This window comes from Coregonus clupeaformis, chromosome 35 (assembly GCF_020615455.1).
Source record: "Coregonus clupeaformis isolate EN_2021a chromosome 35, ASM2061545v1, whole genome shotgun sequence".
Taxonomy (NCBI): Eukaryota; Metazoa; Chordata; class Actinopteri; order Salmoniformes; family Salmonidae; genus Coregonus; species Coregonus clupeaformis.
The window spans coordinates 4,046,103-4,059,311 of NC_059226.1; the positions used below are offsets into that span (position 1 = coordinate 4,046,103).

Below are 13,209 nucleotides of genomic sequence, written 5' to 3' on the forward strand. Positions count from 1 at the left end.
TCATGTGTTTGTTGTCTTTATGTTATTTGTGTTGCCATGGTATTATATATCTGCTATATGGCCAGTTATTTCAAAAGCACCAATAACTTCCTCTTTTAACTCTGCTAATGAAAATAAGAAGGGAGTGAGGGGAGAATACTCTATTTCCATTTCCTATGGTTTAATTTACCGTCCCTAACTTAATATTAATCTTAGTGTCTAAGAGAGGAATGAGTGTGTTCATCAAGGAAGGGCAGTGTGTGTGGGGGGGGGTCTTAACCCATGTTGGATGTTATTTCCATTTCAGGCCGGCCTGACCCTTGCTGAGGGGGGGAACGTTTTTTTATTCCCCTCACTCTCTCACTTTTACTCCCTCTCTCTCTCACTGGAGGAGGAGGAGGGTGTTCACAAATTACACGCATACTTTCTGCATCAAGTGTCAGCCCTGCAAGAGGAACTTCTCTCTTCCCTCAGAGCGTTCTCTCAGTCTAGTGGACTTAGTGGACGGACTGACTTGCAGGGGATTTTTCATCCTGATGGATCCAGAGAGGAGTGAGTGACTAGCAGAGGTGCAGAAGTTTTTCAGGGGGGAACAGAACACATGGAATATGGCTCATACTGTGAAAACCCCACTGCGGAGGTCCTTCAGTGAGCACGTGAAAGTCTCCACCAACAAGGCTTGGGATGTATTCTGGAAGAGTGCGAGGGAGAAAAGGCTTTGGGGTAAGTGCTGGACTTGACTCTACTTTCACACATTGACCAAGTGTTTTGAGTGTGTGGCCACACACACTGCTCTAATGGCTTGTTGACACAAACTTTGGGCGGGATTCAATCCGTATCGCAGAAGTAACGCGGAAGATCAGCGTTATAGCTTGATTGATATATAAAGGCAATGGTCCCACGTTCGCGGAGAATGCATTCACGTTAAACGCTGCATATGTCGGCTCAATCGTAAATTACCTTTACATTTTAACGCAGATCTTCCACGATACTTCCGTGATACAGATTGAATCCAGCCCTTTGTGTAGTAATGGATCTTCTGGCTTCACTGTCGTATTTACGTATCAATCAATAATTACATTGACTTGACAGTTGTCTGCTCACACTGAAGTTACAGAGTCTAACCCATAAATCCCTTATCAAATCATTTTTGCTTTCACCAAAACTGACAATCTCCACACTCCACTCACCTCACAGCTGTATCATGTTAAACCTCTCAGCGTTTCATGCTCAATCCCCAGTCCTACATACTATTGAGCTATTTTCCCATGCTTGTGTGTCAATCAAAACATGATGTGGAATAATACTAATGAAAAAAAACTCCAGTGTGTAGCTGGTGCCCTGCAGAGGGGTCAGTGGCCCCTGGCCTCTTGTGGGCTGTCAGTGGGGGGAGCTGTCACCGGAGTAGGAGCTTCATGGTTCTCATACAGAGACCTGCTGAGATGACCTGGATTCCTCTGTGGGCTTTATGAATTTCAGTGCCCGTGCGTTACGAGTGTGTGCCATATGTTAATTCGTTATGCTTTCACTCACACGTGCACATACAGAAGTATGCACACACAACGCTTCAGTATAGTCTTATGAGCATTCAAATTAACCTCCAGGAGTTTCAGCTGTGTGGTGTCATCTCTGAGGTGTCATTGATTAACTCAAATCCTGCCTCTCCGTGTGTAGCTACATCCCTGTTTTCATCTTCTCAATAAGCATCAGATTGCATCTGATGCCGACAGATGTCTCTTCAGACTTAGAGATCATATCTGGAACCAGCTGTGTGTTCATATTGCGGTCCTCTCAACATGTGTTGGATTAATGACACCACATAGTGACGTTGGTTAGTTGAGCTCACCCATTGGCTAGGGGTAATTACGCAATGCTAGCTAGCTGTCGCGGTGTGCATATCATTAGGGAACTTGGAATGGCACAGGCACCAGGAAGCGGCTTCCTGCCAGCTCTAACGGGAAAAGGCCCCCAAGGGACCTTATGAGCAAAGCAGCTTCGCCAGCTCTCTCTCTCCCTCCATGTTTCTCTATTTCTCTCTCTCTTTCCCACTCTCGCTCTCTTTCTGTCTCTCCCTCACTCTTTCTCACTAATTCCTGCATGCATGCATATGATGTTTTATTTATTGCACTCTCTCTCTCTCTCTCTCTCTCTCTCTCTCTCTCAGCCCTACTGCAGTGTACATCTCACAAGGAGGAGCCGCTGTCCGTCATACATCACAAACCTGTCCTAATATTTACACCCGCACTAAAGAGTCATAACTCTGGCCAAATATGGTGTTCCATTCAAACGCAGCAACGCACATTCAAACAGCACCTCTGCCAGATGTAGTCTATAAACTCCCAATAACTTTCCAACGCCTAGCTGTAACCCCAATCAGAGATATAGGGACACAGTTCAACTGCTTGGTGCAAATAGTTGATCAGTCAAATGTGATACTGCAAGTGAGGCGTGCATCATTCCACTGAGTCACCACAGAGCTTCTCACAAGCCCGAGCCAAGGAAAATAGCGTGGAACAGTGGAAGAGATAGCAGCAGGCCTCGCAGGGCTCTGAAGTAAACATCTGGCTGTGGGAAGGCAGGGGTGGATGGTGGATGGTGATGTTTGAGGCCATGTGCTTTATCTGCTTTCTGTCAGAGAGGCAGAGGGACGTGGATGTGGGGCGGAAGGGGGGGGCAGCTGGAGAAGCACAGAGTTGGAAGTTTCAGAGAACACCACAGTACATCTATCTTTCTGTTACTGTATCTCTCACATTCCTCTTTTTTCACTCGGTCCATCTCTTTTTCTGTCTCTCTCTTTTTAGTCTTCTTACTTCCTATTTTTTCACTCTCAATTGAGAGTGTTTTCTTCAGGATCTCTCTAGTTTGTTCTTCATATCCCTTTTCTGAAGATAAAGCTCGTCTCTCTGTCTATCCCATTTTGCTCTATTCTCTCTGTAGTTGTCTCTCTTTTCTGTTTCTCTTTCTCTCAAACTAGGCTTCTCTTTCTTCTCTCTCTTTTTCTCTTTCCTCTCATTTGTTCCTCTGAGGGAAGCATTGAGCAGATTGCCACACAACAAAATCAATTCTGTACATATAACTTGGAAAGTGTTACATTTATACTTTTTTCAGTGAACATATGAGTCCCACTGAACTGGTTTTAAAATAACACGTTTGAAAGTGTTCAAGATTGTGTTCCCCATTCAACTCTTAAAGTGTTCAAATTAACTTGATTGTGGTGTTTGCATATCTCTACTGTAGAAGTATATGCAACACCTTCTTCAAGGATCATCAACTAGATTCAGCCGCAGGCCGATTTTCTTCTTGACGGAACATAAAACTGATATAATATTTGAATAAAACATAATCATTTCAAACCTTGCTTGCATTTGTATACGATCACATACATTGAGTATACCAAACATTAGGAACACCTTCCTAATATTGAGTTGCACCGCATATTGGCCATATACCACAAACCCTTGAGGTGCCTTTTTGCTAAAACCAAATGGTTACCAACATAATTAGAGCAGTAAAAATTAATGTTTTGTCATACTCGTGGTATACAGTCTCATATACCAAGGCTTTCAGCCAATCAGCATTCAGTGCTCAAACCACCCAGTTTATAACTCTCTGTTATGCATGGGAATACTTTGGAACAGATTTCCAAAATTAAAATCACCTGGAGCTGATTTGCTGATGCTTTTACAGTCTTTTATGTAAAAAAAAGTTGATGGTTTCCGGTTCCGGTGGCAGGCATTGAAACCATGCCCTTTTCTTGTCTTTCTTTTGCAAATTACTATGAATTAACAGACTTATTTCCTAAGAGGTGTACTAAACATAATATTAAGGTGTGGGACATTCATTGTGTGACAATAAATAACTAGCAGGTCTGTTACGCTCCAGCAGCTAGAATTTATCCATCCACAATTCAACTGTGGGAACATGGCGTCTCTCAACACAAGACAACAAAAAAGAGCTGGCCGCTACTATACAAGAGATTGATCATGAGGAGATTACCTTTGCCTTCAATTTATAATTAAACCGGTAAATGAATCATTGGCAGTGCACACTGCTGAAGTGGATACCTATTCAACCAAAGTGGAAAGTCTGGAGAAGACAGCCAATGCGACAGAGGTGCAAATCCATGACCTGGAAACAGCGCAAGCTAAGTTGGAAGGGATAATCAAACTCTTAAAAGAGAAAACAGAATCACTCTAAAATCATTTTCGTAAATGCAATGTGCGGGTCACAGTACTCGAAAGTGGTGTGGAAGCGGGCAACCCAACTTCCTTCATGAGCAATCTTTTCTATGAACTGTTCGGGCAGGAGAAGCTGGGTCCCATGCCGCTGATTAACATTGTGCACCACACGCCTTGCAGCGGAATCCGGGGGTCTGACCTATGCAGGGAAGAGGATCAGTATCTACCCAGTCCTGGGTGCCGAACTGCTAAAACAGAGGGAGACCTACAACGAGGTGAGATCCCAGCTACACAAGCTAAACCTAAGATGCGGCTTCATCCACCCGGGAAAAACTAATCTTGACCTTCCAGAACACAACACACGTTTTCCACTGCCAAGGAAGCTCATGATTTCTTCAAGAAGCACATCAAACTCAACACACAAGGGGACAAGCCGAGAGATGGAACCCCATGACTGGCTCATTATTCAGGTATGCTATCCATGCACAACCATGCAGCCTAGCCTATGGCTATGACGCTGCTTCAGCATAAGAAAATTATGAGGACACCCCTCATGTTTGGGTACAAGGAACAATATTACTATTATTGCTATGCATTGAATTTGTTATAATTACATTGCCTATGGTCCAGAACATTTACACAGTGATGACGCCATGCCAATTAATGAACAATGGACAATATATGGATCCTACAGCTATCCTATTTTTGAGTGTTTAGACATTAGGCTTGCATATCTGTCATATCTTCTTTTTTTTTCTTTTTTCGTTCTTTTTTCTTCATTACCCACGCTTACGCGTCAAGTCTGCTAACTTAATTGTAAAGGTCTGAATTGGTTACTTATTTTGTTGTAATGTATTATTATTATAAATTTTTTATACCTTACGACCCAAAATATGCTGCTTAAGAGATTTCATAATTAAGGATGCCACTCGCCGTTATGCTATAACCCTGTAATTATAGTGCAGGGCGGGGGGAACCGGGGAGGGAGGGCTGAAGGCTAAGGAGGAGGGGGTTGGGGAAGGGGGGGCAGGGAAGGGAAGGGGGAACAATTTGTAGAGTGGGTTTTCTGGGTGGGGAGTGACCAATGGGTGGGTTTCCCTGTGGGTCATGCTTTTTATTTTACATCCATGAGCTTACCAATACTAAAGATAACAATTACATTTTAGAAAAACAATGGCCACACTAGCTTTTCTCTAATGGAATTTGAAAGGTCTTAATATTCCTATCAAATGGTCCAGCTGTCTTGATATTCTAGCAAGAAACCATATTGATACAGCAATTGTCCAAGAAACACACCTTCTCCAAAAGGACGCACATAGAATAGAGAACCATTTGTACAAACTGGCTGTTTTTCATCAGCCCCAAACAAAACTAAGGGTGTAATCATAATGATACATAAGAAACTTAAAATCACAATCCTTGGTAAAGGTGGAGAATCACTTTCCTTAAATGTATCCATGATGGAAAGAAAATGTCCTTGTTTTTAAGGCGTATTCTCAAATTCGTATGATCTTACGTTTTTTGATTCTCTAAACAGCATATTGTTAGAATTAATAGAATTCCAACTGGTTATTGGGACAGACAGGAATGCCATTCTGGACATGCGGGACAAATATAATAAGACCAACTACAATCCACAGGCAACCAAGGCTCTCCAACATATACTCTCTGATTACAACCTCATTGATGCCTGGCGAGCTCATAATCCTAATGCAAAAGAGTGCACTCTATTCAAACAGGGACAAAACCTTTTCCCGAATTGATTTCATACTGTTATCTACTCCTGTATTTTCTTTAATCAAAAAAATTGAAATTCGACATATGAGCCTATCTGTTCATCATGCTTATTGCTGCCAAATACACATTTCAGAATCTCCTAAAAGAGCCACAAGATGGTGCTTTAATGTTTCCTTTCTACAAAATTCTACTCTCTGTGAACAATTTGAAACTGAATTGAATTAATTCATAATGATTAACAAAAATTCAATCGATGATCCTCTGATTTTATGGGACACCATTAAAGGTTTTATTACAAACAATGCAACTGCATTTGCATCTGGGCTGAATAAATCACAATTTAAGAAGATATCAGAATTGGAAAAGTTGTTAACGAAGTTAGCGCGTTCTCAACAAACACTTATTTCAGACCAGGTAGTGACTACTCTCTTCAAAATCTAGACAGAGTTAAATCTATTCACCCCCCCAAAGTCAATACTTTGTAGAGCCAACTTTTGCAGCAATTACAGCTGTAAGTCTCTTGGGGTATGTCTCTATAAGCTTGGCACATCTAGCCACTGGGATTTTTGCCCATTCTTCAAGGCAAAACTGCTCCAGCTCCTTCAAGTTGAATGGGTTCCCCTGGGGTACAGCAATCTTTAAGTCATACCACAGATTCTCATGTGGATTGAGGTCTGGGATTTGACTAGGCCATTCCAAGACATTTAAATGTTTTCCCTTAAACGAATCAAGTGTTGCTTTAGCAATATGCTTAGGGTCATTGTCCTGCTGGATGGTGAACCTCCGTCCCAGTCTCAAATCTATGGAAAAGGTTTCCCTCAAGAATTTCCCTGTATTTAGCGCCATCCATCATTCCTTCAATTCTGACCAATTTCCCAGTCCCTGCAGATGAAAAACATCCCCACAGCATGATGCTGCCACCACCATGCTTCACTGTGGGGATGGTGTTCTCGGGGTGATGAGAGGTGTTGGGTTTGCGCCAGACATAGCGTTTTCCTTGATGGCCAAAAAGCTCAATTTTAGTCTCATCTGACCAGAGTATCTTCTTCATTATGTTTGGGAGTCTCCCACTTGGCTTTTGGCGAACACCAAACGTGTTTGCTTATTTTTTTCTTTAAGCAATGGCTTTTTTCTGGCCACTCTTCTGTAAAGCCCAGCTCTGTGGAGTGTATGGCTTAAAGTGGTCCTATGGACAGATACTCCAATCTCCGCTGTGGACCTTTGCTGCTCCTTCATGGACAGTTTGAGAACATTCCAAGATTTGAAAGACACATATACATTACCAGGCAACTTATATTTTCTATATTTATAACTTAGGTCAGCTATGCTATGGAGTCCCTTCAGAAACCCGACTACCGAACCATTCAATGATGGGATTTAGAAATAAATTATCTGGGCTCCCAAAAGGACTGATCTCCATAATATATTAACAACTTTTGAAAGTTCATATTCTGAGCTAGTCATTAATAAAGTATGGTTCACAATCTGAACAACCTTTTAACTGGAACGGAATATGGAAAAATATGATGTTGGCATCCCATAATCCAAACCATTAACTTCACAGACTGTATTTAACACCATTGAAAAGTTTTACGATGAAATTGGCCCCAACTCCCAACTGTTCACTGTGTCCCCTAAATCAGGTAGGCACATTCCTTCATATGATGTGGGAGTGCCATGAAGTTAAATGCTTCTGGGACAAAGTTACAAAATTCATTTAGAAGTGCATGAATGTAAATATTGAATTCGTTGCATCTACTATGGTACTTAACGATGATAGCTCCTTGAATCTCTCAATCAATCAGAGACGATTACTACTGGCAGGCAGCACTGCCACAGACAATATATTGGCTCTTAGATGGAAATCACCCCACTCTCTCCCAATTTGCCAGTGAAGACAGTTATTGTTAGAAATTATAACATTCGAATTATGGACATAATCTCAGCGGGGGTTGGACGGAGACATGTTGTGCTGGGGGGAATGGGATTGGGAGTTGGGGGTGTAGGCCCACCTCTTTTTTTCCTTTTTTATTTTGCAGCCTATGGGTACATGTAGTATAAACTGTGTAAATTGACACTAATATTGTACCTGCAACCACCCCCCCAACCCCCAAAAATACAAAGGAAATAAAACTATTAGAGATGATACGAAACACCAGTTTTCTGCCGATCCTTCACTTTGTTTTTGGCCTCAGAAAACTTGGGGAGCCCACGGGCCGCCAGTTGGGGAACCCTGACCTACAGTGTAAAACATAACACTTAATTTAGAGAAAACTGGACTCACTTTTCTTAGTGCTAACGCTGTTACACTTTCTCAGTGTAAAAAATAACTCTTATAGTGTTACAGTAAATAATTTTGGGTGTTGTTTTAACACTCGATGGTGTAAAGCCTAATTTGCATATTTCCCAGGGTGCCTTTTGTTTTTGAGTGAATTGTAGAGTTACCACCCATGACTCTATTTGTTAGTGACAGAGACATGGTTATTGCATTTTTTCCTTGTAAAGGCCTGTGATTTTCACCAAGTGAGTACCTAGACGAATGCTATAATTAAAATTAAACTCAATGCCAATACAATGCATATATCAGAAGGCCTTCCATTGATGGCCTAGTTTTACCATAAAACAGTGGTGTTAGGAAACTCCTGGTTTACAGGCCACATCAGGCCTAAAAGTCACATTAAGCTGGCTTGCAAAGTGATGTGTAATTCCTATTGGAATCCAGCCAGAGTTAGAATATCCAACAGGTGCAAGCATTTTAGTTTAGAAAAATTTATTTTGTTTATCTTTGTGTGACATAAGATTAATCATTCAATGTACATGCAAAAAAAATATATATTAAAAACAATTCCGAAAAATCTACCCGCAGTAGAGCATGCTGGAAAATATGATAATGATGGGCATGGTTTTGATGGGACTGTTTTACTCTCCAAAGTGTAAAAAAATAACTCTGGTTATTAACACCAACACTGGGGGGTTCTTTTCTGTACACCACTGAGTTTTAATTTCACTCTTACATAGTGAATTGAACTCCTGAATCAACACTAGAAATGTTACACTGAAAAATCAACACTGGCCAATTTGCTGTGCAGTGTATAGTATCTATGGCAGGCTCCAGATCTCCAGTTTTCTCCCCCTCTCTGAGCTGCCTGCCGGCCTGCCCGCCTGCCTGGGTCTCATCACAAGTATTACCTCACTCTGAGCACCAGGGCTATGTGCTCCGCCTGTCACTGCCTCCCTGAGCTCAAATGAAAGGGGGGTGCTGTAGTGAGTGTATGTGGGGGTGGGGGAGTCGGGGGGGGAGTGCGTGCGTGCGTGTGTGCGTGTGTGCGTGCATGTGTGCATGCATGTGTGAGTGCATGTGCATATGTCTGTGATTTTGCATATCAGTGTGTGTAAAATATGATATACTCAAAGGTACTGAGGTGTGTGTATGGGGGATGGGGAGAGAAGTGTAAGGTGTGTAGTATATAGGAGAAAGAGGAAGGAGTGGGAGTGTGTGTATGGGCGATCTGAGGGGTCCTGTTCTGATGCAGAGCAGGCCTGTTTGAGCTGAAGGATTATAGTGAGAAAGACTTACCAGATGTGGCAATGCAGAAAAAACAGCTGGGGAAAAGTAAAGGAAGGGGAGTCGGATTACAAGTTTCTATTCGCTTTAACAACAGCAAAGAGAATATGTAAAAATCTATGACCTATTTAGAGATAGGTTCTCCACCGCCTTCTTTTGGAGGCCATTCATATTTTAGAGTATAGGGCTTCCTTCCAAATCATTTAATCAGATATTGTTGGATTTCAATACATTTGATCTGGATAAAATGCCTCCTATTCAAAACACTTCAAGTTAAAACATCTGTCACGAGTATTCTCGCAGATAGTCTGAAAAGGGTACATCTCTCCGGGCTATTCCAATAGAATTAGAGTTGCCCAATACTTTGAAGTGCTCTGAGTGGTTAAGGGAAGTTTTCTACACAGCTGTTATTGAATTTACAGCAGAGATGTTAGGTTCAGAACGTACAGCTATTCTGATTCCTGTCTTTGCCTGGCCACATTTTAACTTGGTCTCCAGATCTGTTTGCATTCTAACCCTATCCTCTGTCATATGTTGTTGCGCTAACCATGGTTAGCCATATACACATTCTAGACTCCATAATAACTGTCCCTGATCAGTGCCTGATGAAGTACTATTAGCCAACTCTGTACAATGCCATGCATTTGTCTTGATAACAATTATAACTGTATTATAACTGTACCTAGTCCTTGCATGATTGGCCAACGATGTAAAACCAGGTCTCTAGATCTGCCCTTGCTGACCCATGGTGAGAGTGTAGCCATAAATAAAAAATGCTGTTGGGTTAATGGCCTCGGCCCAGAATGAACACACACGCACGCACACACACACAACAAATAAAATCAAACAGCAACAGGTGCAGACATTACAGCGAAATGCTTACTTACAACCCTTAACCAACAGTGCAAAAACAAAACAACAACAAAAAAAGTGTTGAGAAAAAAAGAGCAGAAGTAAAATAAAATAACAGTAGGGAGGCTATATATACAGGGGGGTACCGGTGCAGAGTCAATGTGTGGGGGCACCGGCTAGTTGAGGTAGTTGAAGTAATATGTACATGTGGTTAGAGTTAAAGTGACTATGCATAAATAATTAACAGAGTAGCAGCAGCGTAAAAGGATGGGGGAGTGGGGGGCAGTGCAAATAGTCCGGGTAGCCATGATTAGCTGTTCAGGAGTCTTATGGCTTGGGGGTAGAAGCTGTTGAACACCCACACACACACACCGATTATATATGAGGATGTGACTGCCTTCATGCCACTGTTAACCTCTGGACATGTGTAAATCTGTTAGTATAATGCCAGGTGTAAATCTGTTAGTATAATGAGGTATTTACTATGTTTAACGGGTGTGTGGGACAGCTTGGTATATGGCGAACAGAACGAGTTTCCATTTAATTAAAGTAATAATATAACAGTATTGTTTCCTTCCCTCTCCTCACCCCAAACTGGGCTTGAACCAGAGACCCTCTGAACACATCGACAACTGCCTCCCACGAAGCATCGTTCCTTTTCACTCCACAAAAGCCAGGGCCCTTGCAGAGCAATGGAAACAACTACTTCCAGGTCTCATAACAAGTGACTCTGATTGAAATGCTATTAGCGCGCACCGCTAACTAGCTTGCCATTTCACACCGGTTACAATAGCAAAGCATTGTGATGAAGCAAATAGTCTTCATACAGTGAATTAATCTTCATAAGCCGACACTATACTCAACAATAAAAAATAACTGTTCCCCCCCGGTTTTCCATAATAAAATAAATCACATTTTGCTGCAAAAACGGTTTTCTGGGGGAAAGATCTCCATGCACTGCGACGTGAAGAAATATGAGGTAGGCAGGGTACATATTATGTGGTATTTATTATCTTGGAGGAGGTTGACTGTAGCAGTTCCAGAGAGACCACTTGTGAAATGCATCAATAAACCCAAAGGGACTGTCACTGGAGTCAAATTCTACAAAGGCTCTCTAAAATGGCTGGCATTCTTCATATGTACTTTTCAATTCTCCTGGACACGCTGTCAAAGCACAGTGTTTTGGGCAGTACAATAGACGCTGGGGAGCCAGCAGCATCTGAAGTCATTTAGCAGAGTGAGTTCTGTTCTGAGGAGCCTTTGTTTTCCTCTCTCATTCTCTGTGGCCCTTGAGTGACTCAGAATGGAGAAGAGGGAGTCTGTTGTGTGTACTTAAAACCATTAAATGGCCCTCTAATCCCTCCTGTCAGACCTCGTTCCCCTAAAGATAGGTACCTGTTGGGCTGCTGGAGTGGTTTCACCTTTATGCTCCCTCCTCCTCCTACAAACAAAAAGAAATTATACAGTATATACTATATATGCTCACACTGCCCTACCCTATGCTTTGACTTCTTTCCCCCCTCTCTCTCCAGATGAAATCTTGCGACTTGTTACGGCCGGCCGCCCAACAACCTGCCGGCTTGACCCTATCCCCTCCTCTCTTCTCCAGACCATTTCCGGAGACCTTCTCCCTTACCTCACCTTGCTCATCAACTCATCCTTGTCCGCTGGCCTGTCCCTTCCATCTTCAAGAAAGCGAGAGTTGCACCCCTCCTCAAAAAACCTACACTCTATCCCTCCGATGTCAACAACTACAGACCAGTATCCCTTCTTTCTTTTCTCTCCAAAACTCTTGAGTGTGCCGTCTATAGCCAAATCTCCTGCTATCTCTCTCAGAATGACCTTCTTGATCCAAACCAGTCAGGTTTCAAGACTGGTCATTCAACTGAGACTGCTCTTCTCTGTGTCACGGAGGCTCTCCGCACTGCTAAAGCTAACTCTCTCTCCTCTGCTCTCATCCTTCTAGACCTATCTGCTGCCTTTGATACTGTGAACCATCAGATACTCCTCTCCACCCTCTCCGAGTTGGGCATCTCCGGCGCGCCTCAATCTTGGATTGCGTCCTACCTGACAGGTCGCTCTTACCAGGTGGCGTGGCGAGAATCTGTCTCCGCACCACGTTCTCTCACCACTGGTGTCCCCCAGGGCTCAGTTCTAGGCCCTCTCCTATTCTCTCTATACACCAAGTCACTTGGCTCTGTCATATCCTCACATGGTCTCTCCCATCATTGCTACGGAGACAACACACAAATAATCTTCTCCTTTCCTCCTTCTGATAACCAGGTGGCGAATCGCATCTCTGCATGTCTGGCAGACATATCAGTGTGGATGTCATATCACCACCTCAAACTGAACCTCGGCAAGATGGAGCTGCTCTTCCTCCCAGGGAAGGACTGCCCGCTCCATGATCTCGCCATCACGGTTGACAACTCTGTTGTGTCCTCCTCCCAGAGTGCAAAGAACCTTGGCGTGACCCTGGACAACACCCTGTCATTCTCCGCTAACATCAAAGCGGTGACCCGATCCTGTGGGTTCATACTCTACAACATTCGCAGAGTACAACCCTACCTTACACAGGAAGTGGCACAGGTCCTAATCCAGGCACTTGTCATCTCCTGTCTGGATTACTGCAACTCGCTGTTGGCTGGGCTTCCTGCCTGTGCCATTAAACCCCTACAACTCATCCAGAATGCTGCAGCCCGTCTGGTGTTCAACCTTCCCAAGTTCCCTCACGTCACCCCGCTCCTCCGCACACTCCACTGGCTTCCAGTTGAAGCTCGCATCTGCTACAAGACCATGGTGCTTGCCTACGGAGCTGTGAGGGGAACGGCACCTCCTTACCTTCAGGCTCTGATCAGTCCCTACACCCAAACGAGGATTTTGCATTCTTCCACCTCT

General features: G+C 43.1%; 1 protein-coding gene across 1 annotated transcript in view; it reads left to right on the forward strand.

Moving 5' to 3' along the window:
• Nucleotides 1-394: 394 nt before the first annotated feature.
• The window catches only part of si:dkeyp-23e4.3 (rho GTPase-activating protein 7), a 100,910-nt gene continuing 88,095 nt past the window's right edge, over nucleotides 395-13,209 (forward strand). The window contains exon 1 of the mRNA XM_045210765.1: nucleotides 395-702. Within this exon, the coding sequence (XP_045066700.1) occupies nucleotides 588-702 (115 nt within the window). The 5' untranslated portion in view covers nucleotides 395-587. The remainder of the gene's footprint in view (nucleotides 703-13,209) is intronic.